The sequence below is a fragment of the Oncorhynchus nerka genome, linkage group LG21 (assembly GCF_034236695.1).
Source record: "Oncorhynchus nerka isolate Pitt River linkage group LG21, Oner_Uvic_2.0, whole genome shotgun sequence".
Lineage (NCBI taxonomy): Eukaryota > Metazoa > Chordata > Actinopteri > Salmoniformes > Salmonidae > Oncorhynchus > Oncorhynchus nerka.
The window spans coordinates 18,093,728-18,106,728 of NC_088416.1; the positions used below are offsets into that span (position 1 = coordinate 18,093,728).

The following is a 13,001-nucleotide window of genomic DNA, read 5'->3' on the forward strand; positions in this document are numbered from 1 at the left end:
GCATGGAGATCCCATAGTTATTTTGAATTCTGTTAGTTCGTTCACTGAGGAGTTATGGCACATGTAAAAAGGAACTCTGCAATTATTGCACAGAATATGAGGGGGATGGCAATTTGACACCCAACAACCCTATAATCACAGACAGTAACTTTGATAAGGTTTCAGTGGTGCAACATCTAGCCAATTTGGTCATGACATATCAATCTCAAAGTAAAGTGGAGAAATCTCTAATTTGACAATCTGGAGGAAAAGAGACCATAATTATATATTTTTTAAACAAAATATTTTATTATTTGGTATGAAGTTACAAAAACACTTATGACAGACAATGTAATCTCTTAGACTACTATGAGTTAATCTAAACTGAATCTTAATATCTCCCACCTAACAGCTAGAACCAATGCCTTGGAAGGCAGGGCTACAGCTAGAACCAACACATTGGGAGGTCCCCAGACCAGGTGTCAAACTTTTTTTTTTTATCCTTTCAATTAATACCTAGGGAACCAGGTGAGGGGTGTTCCTTACTAATCAGGGACCTTAATTCATCAACCGAGTACAATGGAAGAGCGAAAACCCACAGACACTCGGCCCTCCGTGGAATGAATTTGACATGTGCCCTAGACCAGGGTTTTCCAAACTCGGTCATGGGGACCCCCTTGGGTGCACGTTTAGTTTTTTGCAGCTGATTCAAATAATAAACTCATCATCAAGCTTTGATTATTTGAATGTGCTGTTTAGTGCTAGGGCAAAAACCCTAGGGGGGCGGGGGCAGAGCCAAGTTTGGGAAACCATGCCCTAGGCAATTCCAGTCCTCGAGGTCCTGATTGGTGTCACAGTTTGCCTCAGCTAACACACCTGACTCTAATAATCACCTAAACTGTTTAGAAAGCAATTTGATTATTCAGCTGTGTTTGCTGGGAAGGGGAAAAAGTGTGACACCAATTAGGCCCCGAGGACTGGAGTTGCCCACCCCTGCTCTAGATGGACACTTCTTCTGACAGGCCAGCAATAAATAACTAAAAGATGAAAAGCATGACGATCCATTCAAGCTTTGTCTCTTATCTGTTAAACACAGGCTTCTATTTAACTGTTACACTACACGGTCCAAAGTGTTTCTGCTTTCCACCTTAATTCCGAAAAGAGCGAGGTGGTGACGCAGGCCGACCGACCAAGTTTGGATGTGGCTGGGAGGAATCACATGGCTCCTCCTCGACCACAAAAGTGTGAGGCATCTACTGCGGTCGCTCCCGCCTGTGACCCTCTGTGTGAAGGCGACAAGCCAGTAGCCTGGAAACAGACCAGAGGTGGCAAGTGGGGGAAAGGAGTACTCCACTGCTATAAACAGCTCTACTGTATGTAACTCAATGGCCATGGACTGACAGGGAAGGCGGATAGGGGTGAATCCTAACGTCCACTTAAGTGACATTTTTACTTATAGTGATGCATTGATATCAATTAACAGATGAGGAAGATTTGACTTAAGTGGAAGTTAGGATTCTACCCATAGTTATAAACATTGGGAGCTGTTGTTTTTTAATGAGATGTACTCCAAAGCTATAAAGAGCACTACTGTAGCTCAATGGTTAGGGTCTGATAGGGAGGACGGGTAGCCAAGTCATTCCTTTTGGGAGATGTTGCTTTTTAATTACTACTGTTTTGGTATTAATCTCATTTGTCATATGATAGGACTTTGAGCTCCGTGGTGAGGTTTTCGTAAAACTATGGGACTTGTTTGCGAAGCAGCACACACAACTTTCAAGCATAAATCTCTAATTGATGACAACCAGGTGGGACCGGGTGTTAGTTCTAGCTATAGTTTTACAAATGGAAAAAGGTCCTCTTAAAGCTATCTCCAAAAAGCATGCAGATGCTTGTCTTTTCCAGTCCTTTCAGAAAGACTGCTACAGTTAACTGTTATAGTACATGCACACACGTTAATTGATTAACAATTAATAAATGAATTATTAATTCTAGAGGTGACAAGGTCTCCGGTCAGTTGTGAGATTTGGCATGATGAACTAGGCTAGAAGGCACTTGAGGCATGGTAGTGACCAATCAGAAACAAAGTTCCAGTTCACAGGCCAATCACATCACTGAAATGTAATAGACAGTCCAACCAGATCACTGTTGACATACAGATCCCACCCTGTATTTGGGTCTTGTAAATGCAGAAAAAAAAGGTGAGTCCAACATATTTCTGAAATTAAAAAGGAAATGGAATCATTTTTTCCAAAATAATGCAACTAATCCCTTTAACTTGTAATCTTTGGTTAAAAAAGGAAACAAAAACAGGTGGCTACGTATACTATACGTCATGTTGCTGCAATGATGCAAAGAAACGTGGGAAAAAAACCCTAAGAACCATCACTCATGATGGTTCTTAGCCTTCAGCATCTCTCTCCATCGCCAATCCCATCCCCTTCCTCTCCACCCGTTCTCCTCTCATAGTTCATCCCGTGTGGCAGTGCTGTCCAGAGGTGACTGGAGTACGTCAGAGTTCTGGGCCTCGCTGCTGATCTCCGCCTGCTCCTGGGTCTTCCCCGAGCGGGCCCGGTCCCAGTCCGTACGCACCTTCTCGTTGTCCCACACCACAGAGGTCTCTGTGTCGCTGATGTAGCCCGAGTCTCCTGTGTAGTGAGTGGGGAACACTAGCAGGGGCTCGGCCGAGAAGGCCTTCAGGTCCCGCTCCTCAAAGTGCTCCATGTAGTCCGAGCTGGAGAGAGGTAAGAGAGAGGAGATAAAGATGTCCCAGGATACATTGAAAAGAGGAATGGGTGAATCTCAAGTCTTTTCCTTGATTCCCTTTGTCTTCTCTCCTCGCTGCCTCCTTAAACTGTGAAGGGGAGCTTCGAGAAGAGAATATCTTTCTCCTCTCATGCTCCCTTAGTTTCCTGCAGACACTTTGAAAAGGAGGCGAGAAGAGAGGATTCAAGGAATCCAGGAAAATACTTTTGAGATTTACCCGGAGAGACAGGTGACAGAAAGACAAAGAGAGAAAGCGTGCGACAGAGAGAGGTAAACTTACACAGGGTGTTTATTGAACATGACAGGGAGGAACTCATCCACGGGTAATATCCTCTTCAACGGCTCTGCCCTCAGCAGCTTCTGGGCTCCTTGTAATGACATCATATAACCCAGCGTCCAATAGGAGTAGTCGGCCTCCACCAGGTTGTGTATATTGGGTACGGACTTCTCAGGGCGGTCCACCTGCATCCTCTTTCTGCCGATATAACTGGGAGGAGGAACAGTTGGGGAAGAGAAAGTTGAAGTTTACACCACATGGGAAGGGTAGACAGTAAGTGCGGAGTCAGCAAGCTAGAACGGGGGTGCTTAACTCTTAAAAAGGACAGCTAATATTACAATTAACACTTAAGAACTAACCAAATACTGTATCATATGTCTGAGAGATCGGCCAGCGACATCCCAGGGACCAATGCCTGTCCGCGGACCAGAGGTTGAAAATCACTGACCTAGAATAGAGGATATCCCGTGTGTATAGTGGATGATGTACAGTCTATGGAACACTTACATCAGGTCCCAGTCTAGACCCTGGCTCTCCACTTCACTCATCAGGTTCATCAGGCGTCGCTTGAAGAAGACCTCGAAACGCAGATCGTCCTCGATCACCAGGGAACTCTTTAGACCCCGCTCTGAGATCTGAACACACACAGAGATAAAACAGTGACCCTCACATTCAGAGGATGCAAAAATAAACTTCTGTACACCATCTATACCTTAGTGACAGCCAGAGGTGTGTTCCAGGGTTGGGCTCAATTCAGAATTGGCTCCTAGTCAACTCATGAGTTGAAATTTGAATTGAATAGGCCACACCCCACAGGATGTTGAATTTGAGTGAAGTATAATTTAATTCAAAGAAATACCAGTCAGTCATAGAACATGAGTTTCAATGATTCCCGACAGGTCACACTTCCAGATACCAAATACCAAAGACAATACAATTGTATTTCTTTGGCTTCTTTTTGAAAGTCTCAGGGTCAACATGATGGTTAAACTAATACTTTGTGAAATATTGTATTTTCCCCAAATTGAACAAAGTTTCAGTGATTCATGAAATATAGGTTATTCACATACAGGTCAATGTTATTTTTCAATGTTATTCGCATACAGGTTTTGATTTCCTTGACCATTCATTTTAAGAGTTTATCCCGCATGTTTGATGTTTTATGTGGAAGATGTACTGTAGAATAGAAGAGGCATTTGAATTTCATTGAATTAAATTCTATTTCCTTTCATTCAAATTTGAATTGCAATTTTGTATCCAGTTTACTACTTCAATTCAAATTCAATTCAAATTCAGTTCAAGAATTGATTTGGAGCATTCTCAATAGTATGATGAATTGAGCCCAACCCTAATGTATTCATTCGGAGAGAACACTGTAGCAAAATTTAAAACAAATAATTAAAATCTGTGTTCTTATTGGACAAGTTCAGGTACTACCTCCCCTGTTTCACACAGTTTCTAAAAATGTTCTCCCTACTGAACTCTACCCGGGCCTGCAGCTGCAGGGCTCACCTCTTGCCAGATGTTGTAGTGTGAGAGGAAGCAGCCCAGCTCTCCCTTGGTGAGGGGCCTACCGTGGTATGGGTCACTGTAGCCTGGTAGCATGTGGATCCCCAGGGCATTGATCTCACTGATGTTCATCGCTCTGAGTGGGAGAAAGGGAGGGGCAGGAGAGAGGGGGGTGAGGGAGAAAGAGACAAAGAGACACACACAATAGAGATGGAGAGAGAGATAACGCGGTCATTTTGAGCACTTGAAGACTTAGCGATATGACATCATAAACAGTGGGGCAACTTCTGCTGTGTGTGACGATGTCCCATCACTGAGTCTACCTTTATCTGTACAAGAAGTATATGACGGGCAAAGAGAAGAATGCCTTCAAAAAGGTCAACATACTTGCCGTCTACCGCTTGAATGACCTTGCAGGCAATCTCTTGCTCGTACAGAGTCCTCAGCATGCGATCCCGCCGGTCGGTCCGTTTCTTTAAGTTGATCATGAACACCTGCACACACGCAATACATTGGCCTTACTGTACGGTAGTGAGAATACATGCAATACCACATGACACCCACAGAGGGAGACATTTAGAGCTGAAGGATAGAAGAGACATTTTGAATTCTAGTGATAAATTCCAAAACGACAGCTACCCTTAGACACTCGAAAACAATTGGATAGGTGTATGGAATGTGGTGAAAATTCAACCGAGCCTACCAGAAGACAATTGCCTTATTGCTTAAACCCATTAGATCCTTACATCTTCAGGAGTGCCTAGGGCAGGGCTGACAAACTCATCTCATAGATGGCCCGAGTGTCTGCTGTTTTTTGTATTTTCATTTCAATTGTGTCCAATTAAGACCTAGACAACCACGTGAGGGGATTTCCTAACTAATCAGTGACCTTAATTGAGCAATCAAGTAGAAGGGAGGAGTGAAAACCTGCAGACACTCAGCCTCCATAGAAAGAGTTTGACATTGTGGGCATAGGGGCTCAGGGTCAATAAGGAACAGCAAACATATTCTGAGCTGGCTCATATCCCACCTCATCAAAGCCCAGCTTATCTTGTATCTTTACGGGGGCCGGGATGTACTCCGAAGGCAGCACATGAGGGTTCCGCACTGACGTGAGAAAGGAGAAAAATGATAGGAATGATAAAGAACTCTCACATGCCAACCAGTAACATTAGAGAAAAACGAAAAGCTCCAACTTCCAGCTGTGTTCCGATATCCACACTGGCCGACTACTTAGAATGAAGCAATGTATTGAGCATCCATCCTAAGTGGTAACCCAGTGAGATGTAAAAAATACGTAATTTTAACCAGTTTTGCCCATTCAGATGCTAGTATGGACATTAAAGCCGACTACCTTTTGACCTGTGATAATATGACATAAGACTCACCATTGACCTCCAACAAGGAATGCAGGAAGCTGTCTGCTTCGTCTGTCAGGGAGTTGTGGGCTCGCAGTGGCACGGGGAAATACCCATACGTCTCTCTGTTACATAGGAACATCTGCACATCTGAGGAAGACGGAGGAAGAGTAGAGTGTAGAGGGAGAGGAGAAGTTTGTTATTAATGACAAGGTTACTACAAACATTTACACCTTCTATGCCTATTCACACTGCAAGTCTCACTACAGATTAGGTTCTTTGTGTCACACCTCAAAATATCAACCTTCAAAATTAGACACTTATTTATGCAATAGTGTATTAAGATATCTTACACAAAGCATACCCTATGTCCATGAATGGAATTAGAAAAAACAGACTCTGGGAACTAACCACTGTCTGTTAAACCCCCAGGAATTTTGCAAAAAAAACATGAGCAGTGATTCGCCCTTTAGATTTGAGAAATACGTTTCCTGAGGGGCGGGACGGGGGTGGGGCAGGGGTGAAAACTATGTAGTCGTAGCCTCAGCCTATTCACAAAGCACCTCGAGACCCAGAGAGCTGATCTAGAATCAGGTCCTCCCTGTCCATATAATCTTATTCATTACCGTTGTGGAAAACTCAGATCTAAAAAAAGGCAGCAATCCTGAATAACCACATTAGACATACCTGCCATGTAAACAAAATAACAACAGTAGGCCTACCTGACATGTGAACAAAATAACAACAGTAGGCCTACCTGCCATGATAACAGAATAACAGTAGGCCTACCTGCCATGATAACAGAATAACCACATAGACATACCTGCCATGTGAACAAAATAACAACAGTAGGCCTACCTGACATGTGATCAAAATAACAACAGTAGGCCTACCTGCCATGATAACAGAATAACAGCAGTAAGCCTAGCTGCCATGTGAACAGAATAACAGCAGTAAGCCTAGCTGCCATTATAACAGAATAACAGCAGTAAGCCTAGCTGCCATGTGAACAGAATAACAGCAGTAAGCCTAGCTGCCATTATAACAGAATAACAGCAGTAAGCCTAGCTGCCATGTGAACAGAATAACAGCTGTAAGCCTAGCTGCCATTATAACAGAATAACAGCAGTAAGCCTAGCTGCCATGTGAACAGAATAACAGCAGTAAGCCTAGCTGCCATGTGAACAGAATAACAGCAGTAAGCCTAGCTGCCATTATAACAGAATAACAGCAGTAGGCCTACCTGCCATGCGAGAGTAGAGGACAAACACAATGAAGTGTACCAAATCATTATCATGCTGTATGTGAAAGCTACTAAACAGGATAAAAGCGGGAGAACACATTAACAGTACCTGCCATGTGAGCGGAGAAGGCAAAGACAATGATATCATCGAAGGCCCAGCTGTAGTCTGGGTGAGGGGGGTGGAAGGCCAACTGGCGTGACGCCTCCTTCCTCAAGTCAATCAGGAAGGTGGAGTGCACCATGGGAACCGCGAAGCATCCTTTACGCACCTGCTTTCTCATAGGGATGTAGGCAGGGGTGCGCTTATAGTAACCCTGGAGGAGGTAGAGGATACGATGAGTACTTCTGTTTCAATCAAGGTTATTGTGCTAACGCTTTAGTGCATGATTGCACGCAAAGTATCTGGGAGGACACGACCGCACGCGCACACACACACACAAATAGTAGCGTACCTGGGAGGTCATGCCACACCAGAAGTTGGAGTAGGCTGCACGGGACTCTAACATGGGAGCTACGATGGTCTTGTTCTCCTTGATGAGCTTCCACAGTACATTAGGATTGGTCAATAGGTTATCACAGTCCACCACCTAGACAGGAGAGAGTGGAAGAGTGTGTGTGTGTGTGTGTGATGGAAGGGGGAGCGGGAACAGTGAGACACTTTAACCACTTCAAGCTTTAAAAATCACTCTGCAACATCAACCCTCTCTAGTGACACTTTGAACAATAGATGTCATTGTAGCGGCAGCCTAAGTCCAGCCACTAGAATCAGTGTTAGAATGAGGCAGCATAGGCCACAGCCTTGGGTTCAAATAGTATTTGTTTTCATTCATAAACTTTAGCTGCTCTATTTTAACCCAGTTCTAATTGCACAACATTACTGAAGACAAAAGCCACATTTCAAAAACAAAACGACCTCATCTGTGTTTTCAATCTATCATAAAAAGTACACCCCTGCGAGTCCTGGACAATGTGTTCATGTTTAGGGGTGCAAAAATAGAACTCAAAGCTGTCATATTTAAGATTCTGGAAGGTTTGTTCCAGAATGGTAAATCGAAACACCAAGCCAGATGAATTGGTTTACTCTAAACCAGACGTTCTCTTATTGCGTTATTGTAAGGAGAAGTCTGCGTCTCTGTAAAATAGGGCGGGTAGTCATGGAGAAAGACTTGACTGTATCCCAAATTGCACCCTATTCCCTACATAGTGCACGGCTTTTGACCATGGCCAATCTGAGTCCAAAATGGTACCCTATTCCCTACACACTATGTAGGGAATAGGGTGCTGTTTAAATAGGGTGCTGTTTATGATGCCCCCTGTTTATCTGTAAAAGAGGGTGGGGTCGTCATGGAGACTGGAGAAAGAAGTACCATGAAGTAGTCTGCCCACATTTCTCTTGCGGAGTCCAGTGCTGCCTGCCGCAGCTTCATCACGTGTGCGTAGCGGAGGTTGGTCCACTGCTTCGGGCTGTCTGCATCCTGGTACTCTCTGAGGGACAACCGTAAACAAACATTCAGTACATCCTCTCTGGGAACAATTTACAGCAAGGTGCCTCTCCGTAACACTTTACATTAAGGTGCCTCTCCATAACACTTACAATAAGGTGCCTCTCCGTAACACTTTACATTAAGGTGCCTCTCTGTAACACTTTACATTAAGGTGCCTCTCCGTAACACTTTAAAAAGGTGCCTCTCCGTAACACTTTAAAAAGGTGCCTCTCCGTAACACTTTAAAAAGGTGCCTCTCCGTAACACTTTAAAAAGGTGCCTCTCCGTAACACTTTAAAAAGGTGCCTCTCCGTAACACTTTAAAAAGGTGCCTCTCCGTAACACTTTAAAAAGGTGCCTCTCCGTAACACTTTAAAAAGGTGCCTCTCCGTAACACTTTAAAAAGGTGCCTCTCCGTAACACTTTAAAAAGGTGCCTCTCCGTAACACTTAACATCCTCCTTCACAGACACCTTAATGTAAAGTGTTTATACGTATTTTGTAGACAGTCAATTAGTAGTTTATAGCCTCTCCGTAACACTTTACATTAAGGTGCCTCTCCGTAACACTTTACATTAAGGTGCCTCTCCGTAACACTTTACATTAAGGTGCCTCTCCATAACACTTTACATTAAGGTGCCTCTCCGTAACACTTTACATTAAGGTGCCTCTCCGTAAAACTTTAAAAAGGTGCCTATCCGTAACACTTTACATTAAGGTGCCTCTCCATAACACTTTACATTAAGGTGCCTCTCCGTAACACTTTACATTAAGGTGCCTCTCCGTAAAACTTAACATCCTCCTTCACAGACACCTTAATGTAAAGTGTTTATACGTATTTTGTAGACAGTCAATTAGTAGTTTATAAATCACATATTAACCATCTAGAAATGACTTATAAATAAAGTGTTCCCTCTCCTGAATAAATGACACAGATAGATACAGAAACCGATACACACACAGTTTATAAAGTGAACATGAGAGGAACTCACGTGGGCTCCTCCTGCGGCCTCCACTCCACATAGTGGTAGAGTTTTTGGACCTTGACGAGCCAGTCACGCAGGATGGCTGTAGTGTTGTCCACATTGTGGTCCGTCGCTACCCTGCACAACACAGAGACAGAGGCACATTATTATTACAGGCCGGATTCATTTGTTCCTTTTCTGGTCAACAGTGTAAGGGGTCATAAGCACACAGACACACAGACGTTTATAGGAGCAGTGGCATTGGAAGTAGACCTGAGTAAAGTACAGACAGTGACTGTGAAAGATCATATCAAGGCTCAGGTGACAGTACTTCAGTGTTCACTTCATTGTGGCCTATTGTCAGGAGCCGTGGGATACTGACTCCAGCATTGAATGCCATACAAGCATGTCGTACACCCATACCAAAGCAGCTCTAATATCCACCACCCATCCTTGCCAGTTTACTAAAAAACTGAAAATATACTAAATAAGCAAGAATGCTGGAGAAGTGAAACTTCATGGTTATTAGCTACTGAAAAGGACTGTGTGTGTGTTTGAGAGACGTCTTGTGCCAGACTGACAGTTTGCGTGCCTGATTCCATTCTGCTGAGGTTCCAACTGAAACCACATCTTTCGGTCTATGTGAATAGGAACTGGGAATCCTGTTACAACTAGAGAACGACTGATAAATCAGCCGAGCTGATATATACCCGCCGATATTGGCCTTTTCTAGTTTTTATTTTGTACTTTTCATCCCAATTTTGTGATATCCAATTGATAGTTACAGTCTTGTCCCATCGCTGCAACTCCCGTATGGACTTGGGAGAGTGGAAGGTCGAGAGCCATGCGTCCTCCGAAACACGACCATGCCAAGCCGCACTGCTTCTTGACACACTGCTCGCTTAACCCGGAAGCCAGCCGCACCAATGTGTCAGAGGAAACGCTGTACAGCTGGCGACCGAAGTCAGCGTGCATACACCGGCCGCCACAAGGAGTCGGTAGAGCGCGATTTGGGTCTCCCAGTCATGGCCGGCTGCGACACAGCCCGGGATGACTAGAGGTCAACTGATTAATCGGAATGGCCGAATATTTAGGGCCGATTTCAAGTTTTCATAACATTCGGTAATCTGCATTTTTGGACACAGATTGTGGCCGATTACATTGCACTCCACGAGGAGACTGCGTGGCAGGCTGACTACCTGTTACACGAGTGCAGCAAGAAGCCAAGGTAAGTTGCTAGCTAGCAATAAACTTACCTTATAAAAAACATTCAATCTTAACATAATCACTAGTTAACTACACATGGTTGATGATATTATCTAGCTTGTCCTGCATTGCATGTAATTGATGCGGTGCCTGTTAATTTCTCATCGAATCACAGCCTACTTCGCCAGACGGGTGATGATTTAAGAAACACATTTGCAAAAAAAGCACTGTCGTTACACCAGTGTACCTAACCATAAACATCAATGCCTTTCTTTAAAATCAATACACAAGTATATATTTTTAAACCTGCATATTTAGTTAATATTGCCTGCTAACATGAATTTCTTTTAACTGGGGAAATTCTGTCACTTCTCTTGCGTTCCGTGCAAGCAGAGACAGGGTATATGCAGCAGTTTGGGCCGCCTGGCTCGTTGCAAACTGTGTGAAGACCATTTCTTCCTAACAAAGACCGTAGTTAATTTGCCAGAATTGTGACATAACATTGAAGGTTGTGCAATGTAACAGCAATATTTAGACATAGGGATGCCACTCGTTAGATAAAATACGGAACGGTTCCGTATTTCACTGAAAGATTTGACCATATTAATGACCTAAGGCTCGTATTTCTGTGTGTTATTATGTTATAATTAAGTCTATGATTTGATATTTAATTGAGCGGTGGTAGGCAGCAGCAGGCTCGTAAGCATTCATTCAAACAGCACTTTCCTGCATTTCCCATGAGCTCTTCGCTGTGCTTCAAGCATTGAGCTGTTTATGACTTCAAGCCTATCAACTCCCGAGATTAGGCTGCTGTAACCGATGTGAAATGGCTAGATAGTTAGCGGGTGCGTGCTAATAGTGTTTCAATCAGTGAGATCACTCGCTCTGAGACGTTGAAGTAGTTGTTCTTGTAGTAGTTGTAGCTGCGGCTTTGGAGCGATGGGTAACGATGCTTCGAGGGTGGCTGTAGTCGATCTGTCCCTGGTTCGAGCCCAGATAAGGGCGGGGAGAGGGACGGAAGCTATACTGTTACACTGGCAATACTAAAGTGCCTATAAGATCATCCAATAGTCAAAGGTATATGAAATGCAAATGGTATAGAGAAATAGTTCTATAACTACAACCTAAAACTTCTTACCTGGGAATATTGAAGACTCATGTTAAAAGGAACCACCAGCTTTCATATGTTCTCATGTTCTGAGCAAGGAACTTAAACGTTAGCTTTCTTACATGGCACATATTTCACTTTTACTTTCTTCTCCAACACTTTGTTTTTGCATTATTTAAACCAAATTGAACATGTTTCATTATTTATTTGAGCTAAATTGATTTTGATGTATTATATTAAGTTAAAATAAAAGTGTTCATTCATTATTGTTGTAATTGTCATTATTACAAATAAATAAATAAATTGTCAGATTTAATCGGTATCTGCTTTTTTTGGTCCGCCAATAATCGGTATCAGCGTTGAAAAATCCTAAATTGGTCGACCTCTAGTAGTTGATGCCTTTAACACTACGATGCAGTGCCTTAGACCGCTGCGCCGCTCGGGAGGCAGGCCTTTTCTAGTCTATCGGCCCATCTCTATCGGCTTTGCTGATAGTCCCTCTGCATAGCAAAACTGCAGTTATGCCAGCCGCCACTCACCGTCTGAGTCACATGCACTGCACAATGCAAATTAATGTGTAGCTGGGACCAACATCACGTCACAAGCACTCAGCGTGCACAGAGAGCAGCGCGAGAAGCGATGAAATCAACACATCATCCAAAAACACGTCAGACGAATATAAAATGGTAATATCTTCACCTGTGAGTGATGAAAAACAATTGACCTCAGCGACAATTATTTGAATAATTCAATGGATGTTTTGTGCACAAAGGCAATGACTAAAATGTCTTATTAGGAATTTTCTAATCTGACTTCTCTATGTGGCCGTGTACGGAAGTCGTCTATTTGGGCCGGGGCATCAGTTAAACTGTAATACCGATGCAAAACTGTAGGAGGAGTCAAAACCATGCTTCTAAATCAAATCAAATTTTATTTGTCACATACACATGTTTAGCAGATGTTAACGCGAGTGTAGCGAAATGCTTGTGCTTCTAGTGCCGACAATGCAGTAATAACCAACAAGTAATCTAGCTAACAATTCCAAAACTACTACCTTATAGACACAAGTGTAAGGGGATAAGAATATGTACATAAAATATATATGAG

General features: G+C 43.2%; 1 protein-coding gene across 1 annotated transcript in view; it reads right to left on the reverse strand.

The window, feature by feature from the left end:
- Window positions 1-261: 261 nt before the first annotated feature.
- LOC115103999 (procollagen galactosyltransferase 1-like) overlaps window positions 262-13,001 on the reverse strand; it is a 38,527-nt gene continuing 25,787 nt past the window's right edge. Inside the window, exons 2-12 of the mRNA XM_029625117.2 lie at window positions 9,608-9,718; window positions 8,500-8,617; window positions 7,585-7,719; window positions 7,242-7,446; window positions 5,920-6,039; window positions 5,562-5,638; window positions 4,919-5,025; window positions 4,535-4,667; window positions 3,530-3,657; window positions 3,026-3,232; window positions 262-2,713 (exon numbers count right to left, since the gene is read on the reverse strand). Coding sequence (XP_029480977.2) covers window positions 2,443-2,713; window positions 3,026-3,232; window positions 3,530-3,657; window positions 4,535-4,667; window positions 4,919-5,025; window positions 5,562-5,638; window positions 5,920-6,039; window positions 7,242-7,446; window positions 7,585-7,719; window positions 8,500-8,617; window positions 9,608-9,718 — 1,612 coding nt within the window. The 3' untranslated portion in view covers window positions 262-2,442. The remainder of the gene's footprint in view (window positions 2,714-3,025; window positions 3,233-3,529; window positions 3,658-4,534; window positions 4,668-4,918; window positions 5,026-5,561; window positions 5,639-5,919; window positions 6,040-7,241; window positions 7,447-7,584; window positions 7,720-8,499; window positions 8,618-9,607; window positions 9,719-13,001) is intronic.